Here is a 20,910-nt window from a genome sequence, read left to right as displayed (position 1 = left end):
GAATTTTAGGCGCTTTTATCAAACGTTGTCGCGATTAGGCTCACCGTAATCTCGTCTCGAACAAGGGGCTTAGAATGAAAGGGGTGTAAGTGATTTGATCGATTTCTCTACATCGACTTTCTCTTTTGGTCATAACTTAGCTGCAAATACATTCCCAGCTGTATTTGACAATGCGGAAGATAGGTCAGAACCTCATCTATCGGATTCTATAGCAAACTCAAATTGGAACATTTTTGCAGTTGAGTTATTAACTGAAGAAAAAGTTGATGAAGAGAAATCGATCAAGTCACTTACACCCCTTGCATTCTAAGCTCCTCAATTAATGATATTATCACAAATTGACTCATAGTATGCGTTGAGGGCATACATCCTAATGCAATACGGAGACAAAGATACTGAATTCGCTCGAGTTCAATGAAGTGTGTTTTGGCAGCTGATTGAATACAGAAACTGCCATACTCCATCACCGAGAGAATAGTTGTTCGATACATTATAAGATCTTCGGGATGGGCTCCCCACCAGGTGCCGGTAATTGTACGGAGAAAGTTTATTCTGTGTTGACATTTTTTACTCATATACCTAATATGGGCCCCCAAGTACATTTGGCGTCGAACGAAACCCCAAGATACTTAAATGACATAGCACGAGTGATTGGTTTACCCAAAAGTTGAAGCTTCAGTATTGCTGGTCTATGCTTCCTCGAAAAGACGAGCATCTCTGTTTTCTCCGTGGAGAACTCAATGCCTAGATCAATGGCCCAGGTTGAAAAATAGTTCAAAGTATCTTGTAAGGGTTCTTGCAGGTCGGATTCTTTTGATCATACGACAGACACCACTCCATCATCTGCAAGTTGTCTCAGGCTGTAATTTTGTGTAAGGAAATTATCAATGTCGCTCACATAGAAGTTGTACAAAAGGGGGCTTAAACATGAGCCCAGGGGGATGCCCATGTAGAAGACCCGACTTACTGAATCTCCGTGTTCAAATGTTTCGCACAAAGCAAGTTATATAACATATTATTCAATAGAGGCGGCAGAACCCGAGAATGTAATTTGACTGACAGGACCTCTATTGAAACTAAATCAGAGGTCCCCATTATGTTCAAGAATACTGAAGCCATTTGTTTTTTTTCGTAAGCCATTTGAATTTCTGAAGAAAGCAACGCAAGACAATCATTCGTTCCTTTGCCTCTGCTGAACCCATATTGTGTATCTGAGAGTAGGCCATTCGTTTCAATCCATCGATCAAGGCGAAACAAGATCATTTTCTCCAACAATTTCCGTATACCAGACAGCATTGCTATTGGGCGGTACGAAGCTATAACTCGTACTTATCTCCAATTATCTGGAACAATATTATGCTCCAGAGACCGATTGAATTAATTCAACAAGCGACGTTTCAGGGACATCAGGGAGGTTTTTCAACAAGTTGAATTTAATTCTATCCGATCCTGGGGCAGAATTGTTACAAGAAAGGAGAGCAAGAGAGAATTTTTCTATCGAAAACTCGGACTCAAGATCGCATCTATCTTGTGGTATATCTCGAACAATTTTTTGCATGGGAACGAAATCTTCCGAGCAAAATTAAAAATCCATCGATTTGAATATTTTTCGCTTTCATTCATTGAAGAGCGATTTCTCGTGTTTCGAGCCACTTTCCATAATTTTTTCCTTGACGTTTCTCGTGACAAACCTCCCACGAAATTTCGCCAATAAGCATGTTTTTTTTCCCTTTGATCAAGTTTTTAAATTGATTTCCAAGGTCTAAATACGTTTGAAAATTTTCAACGGTCCCACGTTTCCGAAAAGCTTTAAATGCATTCGATTTGTTCTGATAAAGCTTGGAACATTGGCTATCCCACCATGGATTGGGAGGCCTTCGACGAATAGTGGAGCCTGGGATGGGTTTCGTTTGAGCGCGAACCGCGCTGTCATAGATCAAACGAGAATGAAAGATATACTCCTCCAATGGAGGTAAACCATATTTGGAATTGATGGCTAGAGCAACCGCGTCCGCATATTTTTTCCAGTCAATGTTTCTTCTCTGTAAACAGCGATATCTCCGACCTCTTTATTTAAATTAGACATCAAGAGAGATAATCATTGCAAGGAGGGGCCATGTTTGGATCAATAGCTGCAAAATTAAAGACAATTGCGGTGACAATGATGGAGTCGGAAACATTAAAACACGTGAAGATTTGATCCACAATGTCAGTCAACTTTCCAAATCCCGATTGGGAAGTTGAACTGGACGAAAAAACAGGGACAGTTGGGGTTTTTGATGTCCCCTCGAGTGCCAGGTCGTTCGAAGGTGAACTATTCCCACGGAAGCCAGGAGGAGCCTGATTGTGCTTGTCCGCTGCACTCGAATTTTTTGGCAAACTAACAGGAGGTATCACCGGAGGGACTTGTCCTTGAACTTTGGGAGTGGTCACATGTTTGCGCCGGGAATTTCCTTTGAAATTAAACGGTGTGCCCCTGTTAGCTGTGTCCGCTTCCATTTCGTCAACTGGCAACGTGGCGAAGACATTGTGTGTGTTGATTGGTTGTTGTTGTTGAGCCAGAAGCGCCCTTTCAAAATTTCCGCAGAAGTCCGCTTCGAGCGTTCCTTCAACGAGCGCTTCTGCTTATCCCGGCGGCTCTTGTTAGTTTCACAAGCTGAGAACACGTGTGGGGAACCCCTGCAATATGGACACTTATGCTTAGTCGCACTGAAGGATTTCCCCTCATGTTGCTCTCCGCAAGTGGCACAGCGCTCCTTGTTGACGCAATAATCCGCTGTATGACCAAATGACTTGCATTTGTTGCAAGTCATGGGCTTTGGCACGGAGAGTCGCACCGGTAGCCTCAACTTGTCCACCATAACGTAGTCAGGAAGGGCGGCACCAGCAAAAAAAAATGTAAAAGAACAACGTGAATTTGGATTTTTCTTTTTCCTGGGTGATTTCCCCTAGTTGGCGGCAATCCAAAATTTTAACATTTACCGAAGGAAGACTTTCGAATTTACCAACTCCTTCTTTTATAATACCACACGTCAGACCCGTTTCAGTTACCACCCCCGGGATTTCTACGTCATGGGACAGCACGTAGACACGATGTTCTAGGGTGAACCTCTGGTCGACAACAATTATAATAGAATTAACCATTCTATCCTGGATTCCTCGAGTCGAGAAAGACGCACCACGCTAGATATGGGGTACAGACTAGGGAGCGTTGCTGATTAATGGTCAGCTGCATCCCAATAGGAAGTAGCCCGTGTCGGGCACACGTATAGAGCATCGAAGACTGCAACATACCAATTATGAGAACACTTGTAATACTAACCTCGAGCCAACCGCGAGTAATCGGTTACATATTACTAACATAGTTGTAAGACAAAAATTGTCAAAATATTGGACTCCCGGCCCCGTCAGGCTAACGCCACATGTGCCTTAATAAAAAATATATTTTGGAAAAAAAAAAAACAATATCGTTTGCATGTTTCCGATCACTCACGACAACACGCAGTTTGTTCGGTCTAACCTTAGAGATTTCGACCACGGAAGAATAATGTTTTGCCAGATCTTTCGAAATCTGAATGACATTGAGAGATTTTCCGTTTGGGCCGGAAGAAACCAGCCCACCGGCCGGTTCCAGTTGCACCTTCTGGATGGACCTTGACACGGGGAGCGGTTGAGGTTTCAATGAGGCGTCTCGTACTGATAGTTGTTTGGGTATGCGAGATACTGTTGACAACTGATGGCGATTATTCGGCGAAAATCTAGCCACCTTTCAGCCTTTGTTGTGATAACCTCGTTGGGCACAATACAATGGGCCGTATCACGAACGTCACTTCACGGTGAAAACGAAGTGAATTGTATACAACCTCATTATGGCTGTCACCGTGTGTGTAGAATCCAGAAGAGTTCATCCGTCGTGACAACATTGATGAACTCGGTGTTATTGTGAATACCACGATACTGTCATGTCACGGAGAAAAACAGGTATATTTGTCACTTGTGTTTTAGATGGTCAAAGCTAGTCACGCGGAATGGAGTTAGTATTTATTTCGTATTTATTTAGCTTTTTTGCTAACATTTTGAATATTGTCTTGTCTTGTTTAAGAAACCAAAGATAAAAAAAAACAGCAATTTACCTGCCTGATGGCCTTTTTAGAACGAAATTCTGACGTATCCAGAGGACGTAAATTTGTTTATTTGGATTCGCTAAATGCGCTATGGGATGTAATTAAGGATTGAAAATGTAGCTCCCGTAGGCCCATTGAAACATGGCGAAGGTCTACTTCCGATTGTCCTAAATGAACTGAAATTATTTGTTTCTATTTTTAGGAGAGAGTTGCAATACCCTAAAATGACAATGGAGGCCACTGGCCCAAATACGATCATTACGATTGATTATGTATAATATTGATTTGTTGATATTTTGAATATAAAATAATGACTGTAAAGTTTTTCCAGCATTGCAGAGCTAGTTTTCGTAATTCAAACATTCACAATTGTCGAACCGGAATCAGGACGATAGTTATAACTTTTTACGTTACATATATTTTCAATTGTCTTGTGTGCTGACCAGTTCCTGTTGAAATAATTGAATCAAACCTCATGTCACGTGTATCAAATTACACGAGAATGGGAAGAATAAGAGGATTAAACTTCAGAATCCCATATGTGAGTAGCTCAGATTATACTGATCGTGAGGTGGATAAATTCGGGTTTGTTCTGAGATATAGAAGATATTATTATTCACCAAAATTGTAGAAACAGTTCATAAATATTTTTCACTATTCAAACAAGTAAGACAGAGCAAAGTGCAATAGTATGCGAGATTTAGATTATTAAACATAATAGTCTTGTTTTTTTTTTTTTTTTTTTTTTTTATAATTCGTTTATTTGTACAGGCTCAGTTACATAGGTTTAAAGAAGCCAAACTCTCAACTATACTTTTACTATTAACATGTTTTCTTAATTCTACGGTTAATGAAATAGGAAACCGATTACTCGCGGTCGACTCGAGTTTAGAAGGGTGACACATTTTCTTTAGGAAAAGGATGGGATGTAAGGAGATTGTAACCATGTTCACACTCACACTCACACTCACACTCACTTTCACATTCATACTCACACATCACACTGAATTCTTAAACTATCCTCACATCTAATATGTATTAACAATTTAACTTATTCTAATGTTAGGGAACCGATAGCTCGCGAAGGACGAAAAGGAGGAGAAAATGGGGGGAAAGGATGTAAGAACAATCACACTCGAAGATCGATATCTTTAAGGAAAACATATATTTGGGACATGTAATCAAGGTCTAACCGAGCCAACACATCTCTCACCGGCACATTGGGCTGCCTTCCTCGAGCCCGAAGGGAGTTTTCTAAATTCGATCTGGCGACAAAATATAGCTCGCACGACCAAACAACGTGTTCGATGTCGTGGTAACCATGGCCACAAACGCAGAGATTGCTGTCGGCAAGCTTGAAACGAAAAAGCAGCGCATCTAAAGAACAGTGATTGGACATGAGTCGGGAGAAGGTCCGAATAAAGTCCCGACTCAAGTCCAGACTTTTGAACCATGGTTTGAGGCTAACCTTAGGGATAATCGAGTGGAACCACCGGCCCAATTCATCTTCGTTCCACTTGCGTTGCCAGTTAGCGATGGTATTTTTACGAACTAAAGAATAAAATTCATTGAAGGCGATTTGACGCTGATAAATATCGCCTTCAATTGCACCTACCTTTGCTAATGAGTCAGCCCTCTCATTACCCGAAATGGAGCAATGTGAAGGGACCCAGACAAAGGTAATGACATAACAGCGTCTGGATAAAGCACTCAAAATTTCTCGTATTCTCTCAAGGAAGTACGGCGAGTGCTTTTCCGGCCTCACTGAACGGATAGCTTCGACAGAGCTAAGACTATCCGTTACAATGTAATAGTGTTCAACAGGTCGTGAGGCGACGCTGTCCAGCGCCCAGTGTATTGCTGCCAATTCAGCAATATATACTGAGCAAGGATACTGAAGACTGTGTGAGGTGCTAAAAAATACGTTGAACACTCCAAATCCTATGGACTCATTCATAGAGGACCCATCAGTAAAGTACATATTATCACAATTGACACGCCCATACTTTGCTTTGAAGATCGTAGGAGCGATCCTCGATCGAAGATAATCTGGAATTTCATGGATTTTCTCCTTCATGAACAGATCAAAATGTACAGAGGAATTGATGTAGTCAGAAAAACAAACACGGTTGGGAATATACGAAGAAGGATCAACCTGCATGGTGATGAATTCATGATATGAGCTCATGAATCCAGAATGAAAATTTAGCTCGATAAGCTGCTCAAAATTTCCGATCACCAATGGGTTCATAACCTTACACCGGATGAGGAACCGAAGAGATAATAAATTGAAGCGATCTTTTAGTGGGAGTAGGCCTGCCAAAACCTCGAGACTCATGGTATGCGTTGAGGGCATACATCCCAACGCAATACGGAGACAAAGATACTGAATTCGCTCGAGTTTAATGAGGTGTGTTTTGGCAGCTGATTGAAAACAGAAACTGCCATACTCCATCACTGAGAGAATAGTTGTTCGATACAACATTATAAGATCTTCAGGATGGGCACCCCACCAGGTGCCGGTAATTGTACGGAGAAAGTTTATTCTTTGTTGACATTTTTTACTCAGATACCTAATATGGGCCCCCCAAGTACATTTGGAGTCGAACCAGACCCCAAGATACTTGAATGACATAGCATGAGTGATCGGTTTACCCAAAAGTTGAAGCTTTGGTTTTGCTGGTCTATGCTTCCTAGAAAAAACCACCATCTCTGTTTTCTCCGTGGAGAATTCGATCCCTAGCCCAATGGCCCAGGTTGAAAAATTGTTCAAAGTATCTTGTAAGGGTCCTTGCAGGTCGGATTCGTTTGATCCTACGACAGACACCACTCCATCATCTGCAAGTTGTCTTAGGTTGCAATTTTGTGTAAGGCAATTGTCGATGTCGCTTACATAGAAGTTGTACAAAAGGGGGCTTAAACATGAGCCCTGAGGGAGGCCCATGTAGGAGACCCGACTTACTGTCGAATCCCCGTGAGAAAAATTCAAATGTTTCTCAGAATGCAAGTTATATAACATATTATTCAATAGAGGCGGCAGACCCCGAGAGTGTAATTTGTCTGACAAAACCTCTATTGAAACAGAATCAAAGGCCCCCTTTATGTCCAAGAATACTGAAGCCATTTGTTTTTTTTCGGCGTAAGCCATTTGAATTTCTGAAGAAAGCAACGCAAGACAATCATTTGTCCCCTTGTCCCTGCGGAACCCATATTGTGTATCTGAGAGTAGGCCATTCGTTTCAACCCATCGATCAAGGCGAAACAAGATCATTTTCTCCAACAATTTCCGTATACAAGACAGCATTGCTATTGGGCGGTACGAATTGAAGTCGGACGCGGGCTTTCCAGGTTTTTGAATAGCTATAACTCGTACTTGTCTCCAATCATCTGGAACAATATTATGTTCCAGAAACCGATTGAATAAATTCAACAAGCGATGTTTCGCCACACCAGGGAGGTTTTTCAACAAGTTGAACTTAATTCTATCCGATCCTGGAGCCGAATTGTTACAAGAAAGGGGAGCAAGAGAGAATTCTACCATCGAAAACTCGGAATCAAGATCGCACCTATCTTGTGGTATGTCTCGAACAATTTTTTGCACAGGAGCGGAATCAGGACAAACCTTCCGTGCAAAATTAAAAATCCATCGATGTGAATATTCTTCGCTTTCATTCGTTGATGAGCGATTTCGCATGTTTCGAGCCACTTTCCATAATTTTTTCATTGACGTTTCTCGTGACAAACCTCCCACGAAATTTCGCCAATAAGCACGTTTTTTCCCTTTGATCAAATTTTTGAACTGATTCTCAAGGGCTAAATACATTTGAAAATTTTCAGGGGTTCCACGTTTCCGAAAAGCTTTAAATGCATTCGATTTTTCTACATAAAGCTTGGAACATTGGCTATCCCACCATGGATCGGGAGGCCTTCGGCGAATGGTGGAACCTGGGATGGGTTTCGTTTGAGCGCGAACCGCGCTGTCATATATCAAACGAGAAAGGAAGTTATACTCCTCCAATGGAGGTAAACCATCTCTGGAATTGATGGCTAGAGCAATCGCGTCCGCATATTGTTTCCAGTCAATGTGTCTTGTGAGGTCATATGCCATGTTTATAGATTCAGAAGAATTCGACCCAATGGTGATGGAAATTTTGATTGGCAAGTGATCACTACCGTTGGGGTTCTGGATTACATTCCACTTGCAATCTAACGATAGTGAATTCGAGCAAAGCGAGAGGTCAAGAGCACTAGGGTTAGCAGGAGGTTTAGGTACACGTGTTGTTTCCCCAGTGTTCAAAATGGTCATATTGAAGCTGTTACAAAGGTCATATATCAACAATGAACGATTGTCGTCGTACTGTTCCCCCCAGGCAGTTCCGTGAGAGTTGAAGTCTCCCAAGATCAATCGTGGCTCAGGAAGGAGTGAGCACATGTCATCAAGTTGTTTGCGGCTAACCGCAGCTCTCGGAGGCCAATACAAGCTGACAATACAGAGGTCTTTGCCTCTGATGTTTGCATGACAAGCAACAGCTTCGATCCCTCCAATAGTTGGAAGGTCAATTCTAAAAAATGAGTGGCACTTATTGATCCCCAAAAGCACCCCTCCGTATCTATCATCACGGTCCAAGCGTATAATATTAAAATCGTGGAAAGAGATATCATCTCGCGAAGAAGGCCAAGTTTCGGACAGAGCAAAAACATCACAATTGAAGTTATGAATTAAAAATTTGAATGTATCCAATTTAGGGATAAGACTACGACAATTCCACTGTAAAACAGTGATATCTCCGACCTCTCTATTTGAATTAGACATCAAGAGATATAATCATTGCAAGGAGGGGCCATGTTTGCATCAATTGTTGCAAAATTGTCTTTAATACTGGAAGCATTGAGATGACAATGGTTCTGATGGAGTCGGAAACATTAAAACACTTGAAGATTTGATCCAAAAGGTCAGACAACTTTATAAATCCCGATTGGGAAATTGAACTGGATGGAAAAATAGGGACAGTTGGGGTTTTTGATGTCCCTTCGAGTGCTGGGTCGTTCGAAGATGAAATATTCCCACGGAAGCCAGGAGGAACCTGATTTTGCTTGTCCGCTGCACTCGATTTTTTAGGCAAGCTAACAGAGGATATAACCGTGGGGACTTGTTCTTGAACTTTGGGAGTGGTCACATTTTTGCGCCGGGGATTCCCTTTGAAAATATACGGTGTGCCCTCGCTAGCTGTGTCCGCTTCCATTTCATCAACTGGCAACGCGGAAAAGGTATTGTGTGTTGAGATTGGTTGTTGTTGTTGAGCCAGTGGAGAAGCGCCCTTTAAAATTTCCGCAAAAGTACGTTTCGAGCGTTCCTTTAAAGAGCGCTTCTGCTTCTCCCAGCGACTCTTGTAAGTTTCACAAGCTGAGAGCACGTGTGGGGATCCTCCGCAATATGGACACTTATGCTCAGTCGCACTGCAGGATTTCCCCACATGTTGCTCTCCGCAAGTGGCACAGCGCTCCTTGTTGACACAATAATCTGCTGTGTGACCAACTGACTTGCATTTGTTGCAAGTCATGGGCTTTGGCACGAAGAGTCGCAGTGGTAGCCTCAATTTGTCTACCATAACGTAGTCAGGGAGGGCGGAACCAGCAAAAGTTACTCGAAACGAGTCGGACGGCGTGAATTTTGTTTTTCCCTCTTCCTGGGACACTTTTCCTAACTGTTGGCAGTCCAAAATTTTAACTATCGACCGAGGAAGCTTTTTAAATCTGCCATCTCCCTTTTTTATAAATTCGCTCGTCAGACCCGTTTCTGTAATCACCCCCGAAATTTCTACGTTATGGCAGGGCACATAGGCGCGATATTCTAGGATGAATCTATTGTCGACAACAATTTCGTTAGCTTGCTTCCGATCAGCCACGACAACACGCAGTTTGTTCGGTCTAACCTTTCTCATTTCGACCACGGAGGAATAATTTTTTGTCAGATCTTTCATAATCTGAATGACGTTCAGCGATTTCCCGTTGGATTTGGGCCGGAAGAAAACAACCCATGGACCAGTTCCAGGTGCATCCTCTGGATAAACCTTGACACGGGGAGAGGACAAAACAGAAGAAGAAGACGAGGACGAGGTTTGGGCGGGAACGGGGACGGTAGAGGGGGGAGATGAGGTGGATGGTTGAGAGGGATCAGGAGCAACAGATGAGGAATGCGAGGTCGATGGTTGAGTTAAAACGGGGGGGTTCGGGGGATGAGTGGCGATTCCCTGGTTTGTGGATTTCTTAGAGGAGGGCTTTTTAATCGACGACTCTTCTGTATCACACGGAACGCGCTTAAGCGACTTTCCGGCACCTTTTTGTGCAACGGAAAGGGAGTCATCGAAGGAGATCTCCATATTAAAAGACCCCCCACCTTCATCCATCATTTATGTGGCTGATAATTGCAATAGTTTGAATGATTCCTATAACCTAATAAAAAAAAAACAAAGAAAAACAAAAAAATAATAAAACTACTTGCTAACGCACACCAGTGCGATGATTGCGGTAACGGCTGCTGCTCGATCGGATGATTGCAGACGCCGCTGCGATTGTGCACTTTTCAGTCCGGTGCTCGTTCTCACGTTCTCACTCACAGCGATTCACACGAGATGAGTCTTGTTTTATCTCTAGCGTAAAATTACATTTCTATATGTTCAACAACTACATTATTCACGAGCATCCAAGTATTCCTCCTCTCCTTGAGCAAGCATTTGATTCAGCTAACTAACCATCGAGGTATAATCGCAAACTTGTCATTCTAAAACATACGATTAATTAAATGGATAATTATCTCATACGCTGTATTAATTTTACCTACATAACGTTCAAACGTCCGAAATTATGCAACCGACACAACGTTCAAACATCCGACATTATGCAACCAACATGTCTCTTATAAATGGGAATGAACACTTTTACTTCACGGAGTTCATTTTTACACGCAACTGTCCGTGACCGTGATGTTCGTGTTCAGGCCCGATGTGTCAGCACGAACGGTGCAAACAACGCGCGAAAAGCAATCACTAGGAATATAAAATCACAAACTTACGGTAAACGATCGCGATAGCGGAGAATCGTGAAGCGCACGTCCGGCTACTCGAGGCTGTTAGCCGTGAATGACGTTGAAGTGTTGAAGAAAAATGATCGATGAATTTCTCATCCAGAGAAGAATGCAACATTTTGATTTATCTTCAGTTCGCTTCTTCATGTATTCAGTATGTAATTTTATCTGAAAATTTCGATGTAATTTTCTACATATTTTTGTTGTGAAATTTCCATTGGTTCATAGGCGAATGCAGAAAGTCGGAGTACATAGTGGATGTCTGAGATTGAAATTTTACACCTTTCTTCCTTAAATGCCATACATATAATTTGTATAATTTTCAGATTACTCTTCATGTTTCGAATTTAAACTTCGAAACAGCGGTTATGAAATGGAAGGCATATTGTATACGCATAAAATCTGAGTTCCATGAGCACCAAAGGCACTGATAATATGACACATGAGTGTGAACAAGTTTCGGAAACAATTTTACTTTTTATTCTCATGTGGCGTTCAACGATGCAAACATATTTCAAGAGGTATCTTAGCCTCTTGAGGACTGAAGGTGTGAAGTAATCAACAGAGTGTTTATTAGCTATTTTGTGCTTTTCCCTCATGATGATCCAGTTCGTCGGTTCGTAAACAAATGTACTGATGGATCCGAATGCCGAACAGTTGTTCTCTTTTTAAACTATACAGTGGAACGCGTATTTCCGATGCGTTGCAATGAAAGCTGCTCGTCTGCAACGGCGTTTCATCAAAACATATTTAACGCTGTGTTTAAGCTATCTTCATTGTGCGATTCGCTCGTTTTGGTGAGTGCTTTTGGGGTTTCAAAAATTTAGCCTGCATCATAGACTGTATTTTCTAAGTCAGATAGTGTCACCGGAAGCGGTTGCAATATTGCTGGTGTCCATGGTAATGTTACACGTGGAAGATTGTACGGAAATGGTCAGGTGTGAGTGCACAATATCGCTAGGATTTAAGGTGAAGGTGGAAGCTAGCCATTGTAGTAGTATAGGTAAAATCACGTGAAAAAATGGGGTAATAGTGTTTGTGAGAGAAGGGCAAAGCACACGTAAATAGATCAATTCACTTATCAGACTGTGTGGCGCTTCACTGACACGAGTCTTTGAATACATTTGGAAAAAATAACAATTCAATACTCAAATAAAATGTATGAACGATATGTTCCGATGAGCAATTGCAAATATTGCAGAATTGACGTTTTACCTCACGGACTTCCAGACTGAGTTGCCAGATTTGCAAGCGGACATTTAATGTTTGTTAGTCTTTTTTGCGATTGCAATTAAAATTTATAAACTTCTGAAATTGTAGGAATCATAAATGAAAGCTTTTGGTTTAGAAAACTGATACAGTAATTTACATTTAATGCGACATGCCGAGGAACCACTCAGTGTCGCATTGGAGGCGTAGTTTCACGAAACCAACTGAAGCCCATGCATTACGCATGTAGATGGAACTAGAAAAAAATATTCAGAGAATACTGATGATTTCTAGAGCTTTCTACTCCCGAATACATTCAAGGCGTGTTATCCGACATAGAAATCTCAAGTACTATTAAGTACTATTAATAAAAGTGACACGAGTAATATTCTACGTTGAGAAGACAAAAGTTCCACTGGGAACGTTAGTGCCATCCAAGAAGGAGATCTGGTACACGTGAATTAAATATTTAATCACCACCGATTGGAGATTTGAGAGTTCTTGAACCAATTCCGATGTCAGATACGAGGTCTGTTCAAATAGTAACGCGACTTTCGAATTTACGCGGATTTTGTTTATTCGATTTTAGATTTTTTTTGTGGCATTATGTTGGTACTCATGTCTCTCACTTATGCTGACAAGTATGGCTGTTTTGAATGTTCAGTTATTTTTTTTTTGACAACTGCTCTTCTTACACGTGTTTTGGTTCATCATTTGGCAGATCGGTTGGCCTTTCATTTGGCAGATCGGTTTTCGAGAATTCATATCGTTATGCTCGGAACACTTGCAGTGCATACTTCTCTGAGCCCCTTCCGATATCTGGAAAATGCCGGCAGACATCCGCAGAGAAAGGATTTGGCGAATGAAATAGATGTTGAAACGAACCTCTAGCAATATTTGAACTGTCATCCCTCTTAGTAATCAGACGAACAATCGATCACTGCATGTGTTGTGGAGTATACAGATCATATGACATTGAAACATTACGTTTAATGGTATCTTATTGAAAAAAAACCTAACTTTTGGTTCCCTCTCCTCGAAACATAGGTCACTAAAATTGCTTTCCAATTTAGTGCGTAATTCCAGCGAAGGCCTCCAATTATGCATCAATTATTTTCAAGCCTATGTTCACAATAGTTTCTTACGATCGATTTCCTTCGACGGGCTGAAGTAGGTGAGGAACAACTAAAACTTTCGAAGCCAGTTGCGATCCTCATAATCGTTCACGATTGCTTATTTGGGCAATCGAAAATTAGAATATTAGAAGCTATGTTTCATACAATCATGCTAGCAATTCATCGTTTTTGAATGTTTTGTATTTGTGAGCTTATTCAAAAAAAAAAAAAAAAAAACAAGTTAAGTAAATTTTCATTTAAGGGGTGGCCCAATAAGAAGAGCCGAAAAACATGTGATTCTGACGATTTTTATGCCATTTAGGATTTGACCATGTGTTCGAATCTTTCGTGGCGTGTTCAAAGTATGTTTGAAGATGTATTTTGAAAATTTTGGGAGCGAAACTGTCTATTAATGCGCTGGTAGTTGTGTGCGTTAGTACCCTTCAAAGGTAGGTGGAACATTTATCTCGGGAACAATATGACCGACTTAGAATTAGAAACTTGGCTTGAATACGTGTAGCGTAGCGATTTTTCGATTTTTTGTAGCAAATGTTGTCACCTAAAATGCTCATATAAAATCAGTACGTTACGCGAAAGAAAATACAATTTCACATGGTGAAAATAAACTTGAGCCAAACCGGTCGTAACGATCCTGAAATAAATGTGCCGCCAGGTGGAATAACAAGGTTTCGAGAAAAAACGCATTTCGACATTTCCTATGAGGAATTTCGTGACTAGCCATTGGTAGCACCATCTCAGATTGCAGCGAAACTTTGTGCGTGTAAAAAAATATTGGCAAATTGAAATTAATTAACATTAGAAACGTATTTTGTTTATTTAAATAATATACATGAAAAACCCATTCAATAACAGAAAAACTTATTCACATCAAACACATCGAAAGATGGGCACTTCTACAGGGAAATAGTTTTTCCAACAACAACTGCTTCATGTTTTCTTTGATAAACTTACAATTAATCCTTATTTTGCTTGAAGTCATGATAGCGATATAGTGTATTCAGCAAAGTTTAAGATAACACTCAAATATGGATTTTTGTCAAAAACGTCAACTTTCTATCATTTATAACCTTTGAAGTTTTGCATGGAGACTCCTGAAAAACTTATGTTTTCCTCGTAACATTTTTGTGTGCTATATCGCGAGGCTTTGATTGGCATGTTCATTCTATTTAACATTTGGCAGCATTTTTCTATTTAGAAAAAGATCAAGCTTCCATGGAACAAGTTATATTTGATACATAAATTTGAAATAAATATTAATATTTGCGAGTAGTAACTAAGTTTAAGTCCTAATGTTATGGTGGCTCTTCTCGTATGAATCTAGGATGTTAGCAACATATCTTTAGTTCTACTTCCAAAGCCGTCATTTTGTTTTGATTTCACACATATTTACTAAATACCGACTCAAAATACCTCTTTAGAAATCTCTGTTTAAATTTTGGTTGAAGAATGAAAAAATATAAAATATCCAAATAAAATTACAAACAAAACCATAGATCATCTGAACCAGTTGTTCAAAAGTAATGATTTTATTTTTGGAAAAAAGGAGAAACCTAAAATGGAAATGAGCATCCTAATGCAAAAAAATATTTTGCGATAAGGAGTTATCAAATTTAATGAAAATATCAAATTTAATGACAATCTGAGAACCACTATATCGTTTTAATTTTGAGAATATTTTTTCAAGCGTATTTTTTCAATGTTATTGATATTTTTCAAGAAAAAATTTCAACAATTTCCTAGATTCTTTTACCTGTCCAACAGTTTTTTAAGATCTCATCGTTTTCGAATTCTGATTTTTTTTTAAATCGAAAAAAGTTTGCTGAACATTTTCAATCGCGAAAAATTATACTCGGAGATCCGAGTAAAATAATCGCGAAAATATAAATTCTCGGAGATAAAACAATTATTCAGGACTCTTGCAAAAGTGCCATATATTTTATACGCTATAAAATATAGAAAGCTAACGTCTTTGATGGAATTCCATATTTTTGTATTATCTCAGACTGTCCAGTAATTTTTATCGCTATCTCGACATTAAAAAAATTAGGATTAGTTTTTGTTTTTTTTTTGTTTTCAAAATAAATTTCAATATTTGAATAATTTTCTACCATGTATTTTTTTTGTTTTTTTTAATTATAATTTTTTATAAAAAAAAAATAGAATAAACTCAGGACCTTTTCAAAGCGTCGTCTAGATTTTTTTTGGAGATTTCAAGTGAGCAAATTCGCAAATTTTTTTACAAATATAAAATTTCACTGCAATTTGAGGCGGTGAAATGTTTTTCTACTGTCATTATAAAACTGCGTATTTTATTTTATTTATTTTATTTATATTATTTCTTAGAATCATCTGACTCACATTTGGTCTAAATGATTACTTAAAACTAAACGTCACAACTACATATAATACTTTGGTCATACGAAATATGTTAATGATGTTAATGACTTATGACCTAAACATAAAGAAACTTATTTTTTAAATGATTTGTTTCATGTTTCACAACGCATCGCAGTAAAAGTTAGTTTAAAACGTGTTTTTCTTGTACCTTATCTTTTGCACATTCATTCCAAGATATTTACATTGTACTAGCTAATTTGGCAAACATTGTTATGCCATTTAAATTGTTTCTATAGAATATTTTGGGTGTTAAATAAAACATGACTAATGTATTTTAAGCGTGTTTGAATGTTTTAACGATCTACAAAATTATTCGAATGTGACCGATAAAAAGAACGAATGAAACGATTTCAATTGAAGTTGGTGTGTTTGATCTCTCAAAAGTAAAATGTAAAGAGAAAAAAGTAATGGATGTTTGTCGCAAAGTTGAAAAACGAATTAAAGAAAATCAATATTAATATCGTTCAAATACTGTCTCGTTGGAGGAAAATACCCGCTTCTCTTTTTCAATATGCTAGGCTGAATTTATATCTGCTGGATCTCGTTCATGAGTTACGAAACCAACGATACGTCGTTTTTATTTGGAACCGTATTACTTTGTTGTTGTCATTAAATTGGGGAGTATTCACAGTGGTACTCTAATTTACAATCACAGCAATATTGTCACTCCCTGTATCGATGGCTTTGCAAATGTATTAATTGCTCTTTGCTCAGCTGAGGCGAATATGGTACTACTCAACGATTTTTAATTTCTATGTCTGCGTTGTTGATGTTCGTGAATGACTTTATCAGTATTTATTCGTTGATACATTGATTATTCGCCTACGCTTACGATCGTGTCGTTGATGGAATCTCTAGGAAAACGCTTTGTATATAATCCGTCTACCATGCAAGGCCATAAAGGTTTCGAATCACCGCATGGACTTAACGCCATTATTGTGGTAACAGTATCGAACAGTTATTCCGGAAATTCAGATTGAAACTCGATCGGATTTCACGATTACTCGATGTCGTTTAAATACATAGAAGACATAGTCGTAACTCTGCAGAGAATGTGCTGCTTGTTCACATCGAACACATTTTTGATAAGTAGAATTAAATTTCATTTAAAAAAATTGGTTTGGAAGCGTGTTTCTTCTTCTTAAATGGCACTAACGTTCCTAGCGAAACTTTGCCGTCTCAACGTAGTATTACGTTGTTTTTACTAGTACTTAGTGGAGATTTCTATGCCGGATAACACACCTTGAATTTATTCTGAGTGGCAAGCTCTAGAATACGCGTGAGCACAGTGCGAAACGGAGGAAATTTCTTTGACGAAAAATTCCCCTGTCCAGAGCGGGAATCGAATCCGAACCACCGGCATGTTGGGTGTGACGCTAACCACTTGCCCACGGGAGCACATGAAAGCGTGTTTTCCCCTTCCGAATATACATTTGCATTTTTGCTTCACAGAAATGGAACACGGAGCTCAATGTTGTCTATGTCGAATTGCGACGCAAGGTTGACACATTTGCACGACTCGATTGGACTTGAGTCGAATGGAATTCAGAATGCAAAATTGCAATCCGTTCGGATAGTTTTGACTCTGACGCTGTTACTGCGTTGCTCATGATAGCGTTTCCCAAGTGAATGAATTCTTCCATAAGCCACACATGTTGATTGGATCGTAGGAATCGCAGTTGTTCGCTCTATACCTTCGCGTAACTGTCGATCATGAAATGTTGGTACAGCTCATGACATCATATAATGACATCATACGATACACATAAAATCCATCGAGCGCACTCCTTTATTTTATTCGTCTGATATAGCTATTCATTTCAAAATGAGTTATGATGTTCATAATGAATGGAATACCTGTGGCAGGATCACGTTGTCTAATGTTTGTGCAATTTTCATCTTGTTCAGAATGGTCGAGTATTTTTCGTCAAAGATATTTATTTTGACTTGCATTGTGGCAACACACATTCTAGAGGTTGCCACTCAGAATACATTCAAGGCGTGTTGTTTGGTATAGAAATCTCAACTAAGTACTACTGAAAATGATGCAAGTAATACTACGATGAGAAAGCGAACGTTGGGAACGTTAGTGCTTTTGAAGGAGAACATGGAGAGAGTCGTATGAAGGATGAGCGTTAACGAGGAATTCCAGATTATTGTTTTTTCTTCGAATCACTATTTCTCACGTCATTGTGCAAACACCTTCTATGATTTTAGTAATGCTTGCGCACCGAATCTAGACACGGGCTCTCCAGCAGATGTTTTATCAGAATTGATGACAATAACGCGATTGTAATTTTGTAAACCGATCAAGTATGATTTGAACTATTTCAGTAACTCGTTGTGCTCATTAAAAAATATTTCCAGCTCGCCGGCGATACGCCTGGAGATCTAGCGCCATCTGTCATTTAACAACATAAAATAATTCGTTCTGTTAGAAAAACGACCGACGAAAAAATTATTTGAATGTTGTTTGTACAAAACTACTAAAATCGCGTTTGAAAATAGGCTATGGGGTTTTGAATTTGTAATTACATGTATTGTTTAGCAGAATTTAAGAAAAAAAATATTCAGTTTTTTTTCTGCATAGAGGCACTCTTTTTTTTATCCCATTTATTTATTTCAGGCTCATTAGCATTTTAGCTGTAACAGAGCCGAATTTTAATCGTGTACATGTCACATGGTTATCATATCTATAATTATAGCACATTACATTACACAGTTGCCATTCGCCAATATTCCTTCTATACCATTGCATATGGTACATTAACACAGTAGCCATTTAGGCGTAAGAGTATTCTGTATTGTATTTTTCTTCCATTATCCAGTTAGACCACCGGACAGCGGAGAAAGTTGATTGATCATTGTTGAGCTATTTATAGAACAGCAGCCCGATGTGTCTTGCAGAGCAGAGCAGTTGTATGGATGAATCGATCTAATTTCGACCGTGGATCGATCTCCATCGCTGATGATTGTTGCGTGGACGTAGCTATTCTGTAACAACACAAAGATGGTCAATGAGGGTCCTGAGTTTTGAACTCACGATCGATCGCTTACTAAGCGAACGCGCAACCAATGTGGCTACGGAGACTCCCGTAGAGGCACTCTAATCGGTATTAAATATTTAGTAATCGGTATTTGAGCGGTATCGTATATTATATATATATATATATATATATATATATATATATATATATATATATATATATATATATATATATATATATATATTTATATATATATATATATATATATATATACCCTTACGTTTATATTCGTATTCTATATTTGGTGACACTTTTTTCGTTCAATTTTCCAAACCTATCTTTGATTACTGTAGCACAGAATTGAATCAAATTGGTGTGCCTGAGAGAAACGCGTAGCATCAATTCCAAAGCTTTCACAAATTTTCACGTCAATTGGACATCATCTCCATATTTCAATCATGAAGCACGAAGCATTCAAACTACCAACCAAAAAGATCTTAATTTCTCAATGCCGTGTACAATCGGTATAAATATAATTCACATCTATGACACTGAGAACGCGCAACTTGTTTCTTATTTGCTTAATTCTATACAACTATACAAACTAGAATTTTGTTATTTCTATGATGCATAGCATAAAAAAAACGATTCGTGATAATTTAACCTGGTGGATGCAGCAAACAACTTCTATTACTTTCGAACGACCGCTGGTTACAGACTCCCAATACTCATCTTCTTCCATTGTCATTCGAATAAAACAAGAGGTCAAGCAAACATTGAGGACATTTACATACGAAAAGAGAACCAAAACATATACTTTCTTTTTCAGCTATGTGTTTTCAAACCGATAGTTGGCTCTGCACAAAACTCACCATTTGGTCGATTGGTTGGTCGAAGCTCAATGTGTTCAGCATATAGATTTTCAGCATGGCACTTGTAAACAAGTGATTTGTTTTGAAGGGACGAACCTCTTATTGTCCATTACTATGAAACAATAGAAAAATAAACTATTGTTTTAGCTGGTTTGTTGAATTTCACAAAATTTTCAAATAATGATAATAACCACTTTCCGGTCTGGAAAAAAAGCTCTTGCTAGTTGAGAAAATTTTCAGAAATGCAGGTTTCATGATAACACTGAAGTCACTGATCCCTAATTATTTTTGTTAGAGCAATTTTCAATAAAACTTATTTTATTTGAATTTGCTTTTTCTGCGTTTTCAATATAAGTATGTTGGGATATTTCAAAATCACTCCATTGCTTGCAACTAGACTTCTGGTATACCTTTACGCTATGATTAATTCAATTTGTTCGTTCTTCTGTACATACATAGTTGGTTGCTTGTTAATATAGTTGGTCTGTTTCAAAATAGTTCTTCATTTTCACGAATACACATTTTCACATTATCCAATTTCCGATTACTCAATAACACAGTAGAATCGGAGAGATTTTCCAAAAAAATTTCATGGTACAGCATCTAAATGTTTAATGTTTAACATCTTAGTCACTCACCAACAACGTCGAGAAAGGCATGCCAAGTTTCGCTGAAGAACGAGCTGGAGTTGGCTTCTCCCAGCACACTTATGGTCGTATTAACATAAGGATCCAGCATGTTCTTACACTTTCTGCACAATTTTCACCGCACACAAAATTTTCCACCTGTTGTTTTTTCACTTAGAAGCTCCTTCTTTGCACCGTAATCAGTTCAGTGATGTTGTCCAAGATCGTATAAAAAAGCGTCGTTTATCGCCGGTTGCCCGACAGCAACTAATGCGTTTGGCGCTCGGGTTCTATCCAAGCCCGCGCAGCCTCTGGGGATGTGTCGCTGATTTGTTTTTTTTCGGCAACAGTATTTTCAACGCCGGTAACACACAACATCGTGAGTGCAGCAAACGCAAAAATCTATGAGATGTGTCCCCCTCTCTCTCTCTCTCTCTTTCTCTCCCCATATGGTGGTAGAGGAAATATGCTGTGT

The 20,910-nt window shown here is 39.0% G+C and overlaps 1 protein-coding gene across 2 annotated transcripts in view; it reads right to left on the bottom strand.

Moving 5' to 3' along the window:
- The window catches only part of LOC129779654 (fatty acid hydroxylase domain-containing protein 2-like), a 68,351-nt gene extending 47,647 nt beyond the window's left edge, over positions 1 to 20,704 (bottom strand). For both annotated transcript variants that reach the window (XR_008743730.1, XM_055787247.1), the window contains exon 1: positions 20,448 to 20,704. Coding sequence is in view for 1 of the 2 variants with exons in the window: in XM_055787247.1 (XP_055643222.1) it covers positions 20,448 to 20,547 (100 nt within the window). In the remaining variant the exon portion in view is untranslated. The remainder of the gene's footprint in view (positions 1 to 20,447) is intronic.
- Between the last annotated feature and the right edge of the window lie 206 nt (positions 20,705 to 20,910).

This window comes from Toxorhynchites rutilus, chromosome 3 (genome assembly GCF_029784135.1).
Source record: "Toxorhynchites rutilus septentrionalis strain SRP chromosome 3, ASM2978413v1, whole genome shotgun sequence".
Classification (NCBI taxonomy): domain Eukaryota; kingdom Metazoa; phylum Arthropoda; class Insecta; order Diptera; family Culicidae; genus Toxorhynchites; species Toxorhynchites rutilus.
The sequence above is the reverse complement of the archived record's forward strand: the minus strand, read 5'-3'. Positions and strand labels throughout refer to the sequence as shown.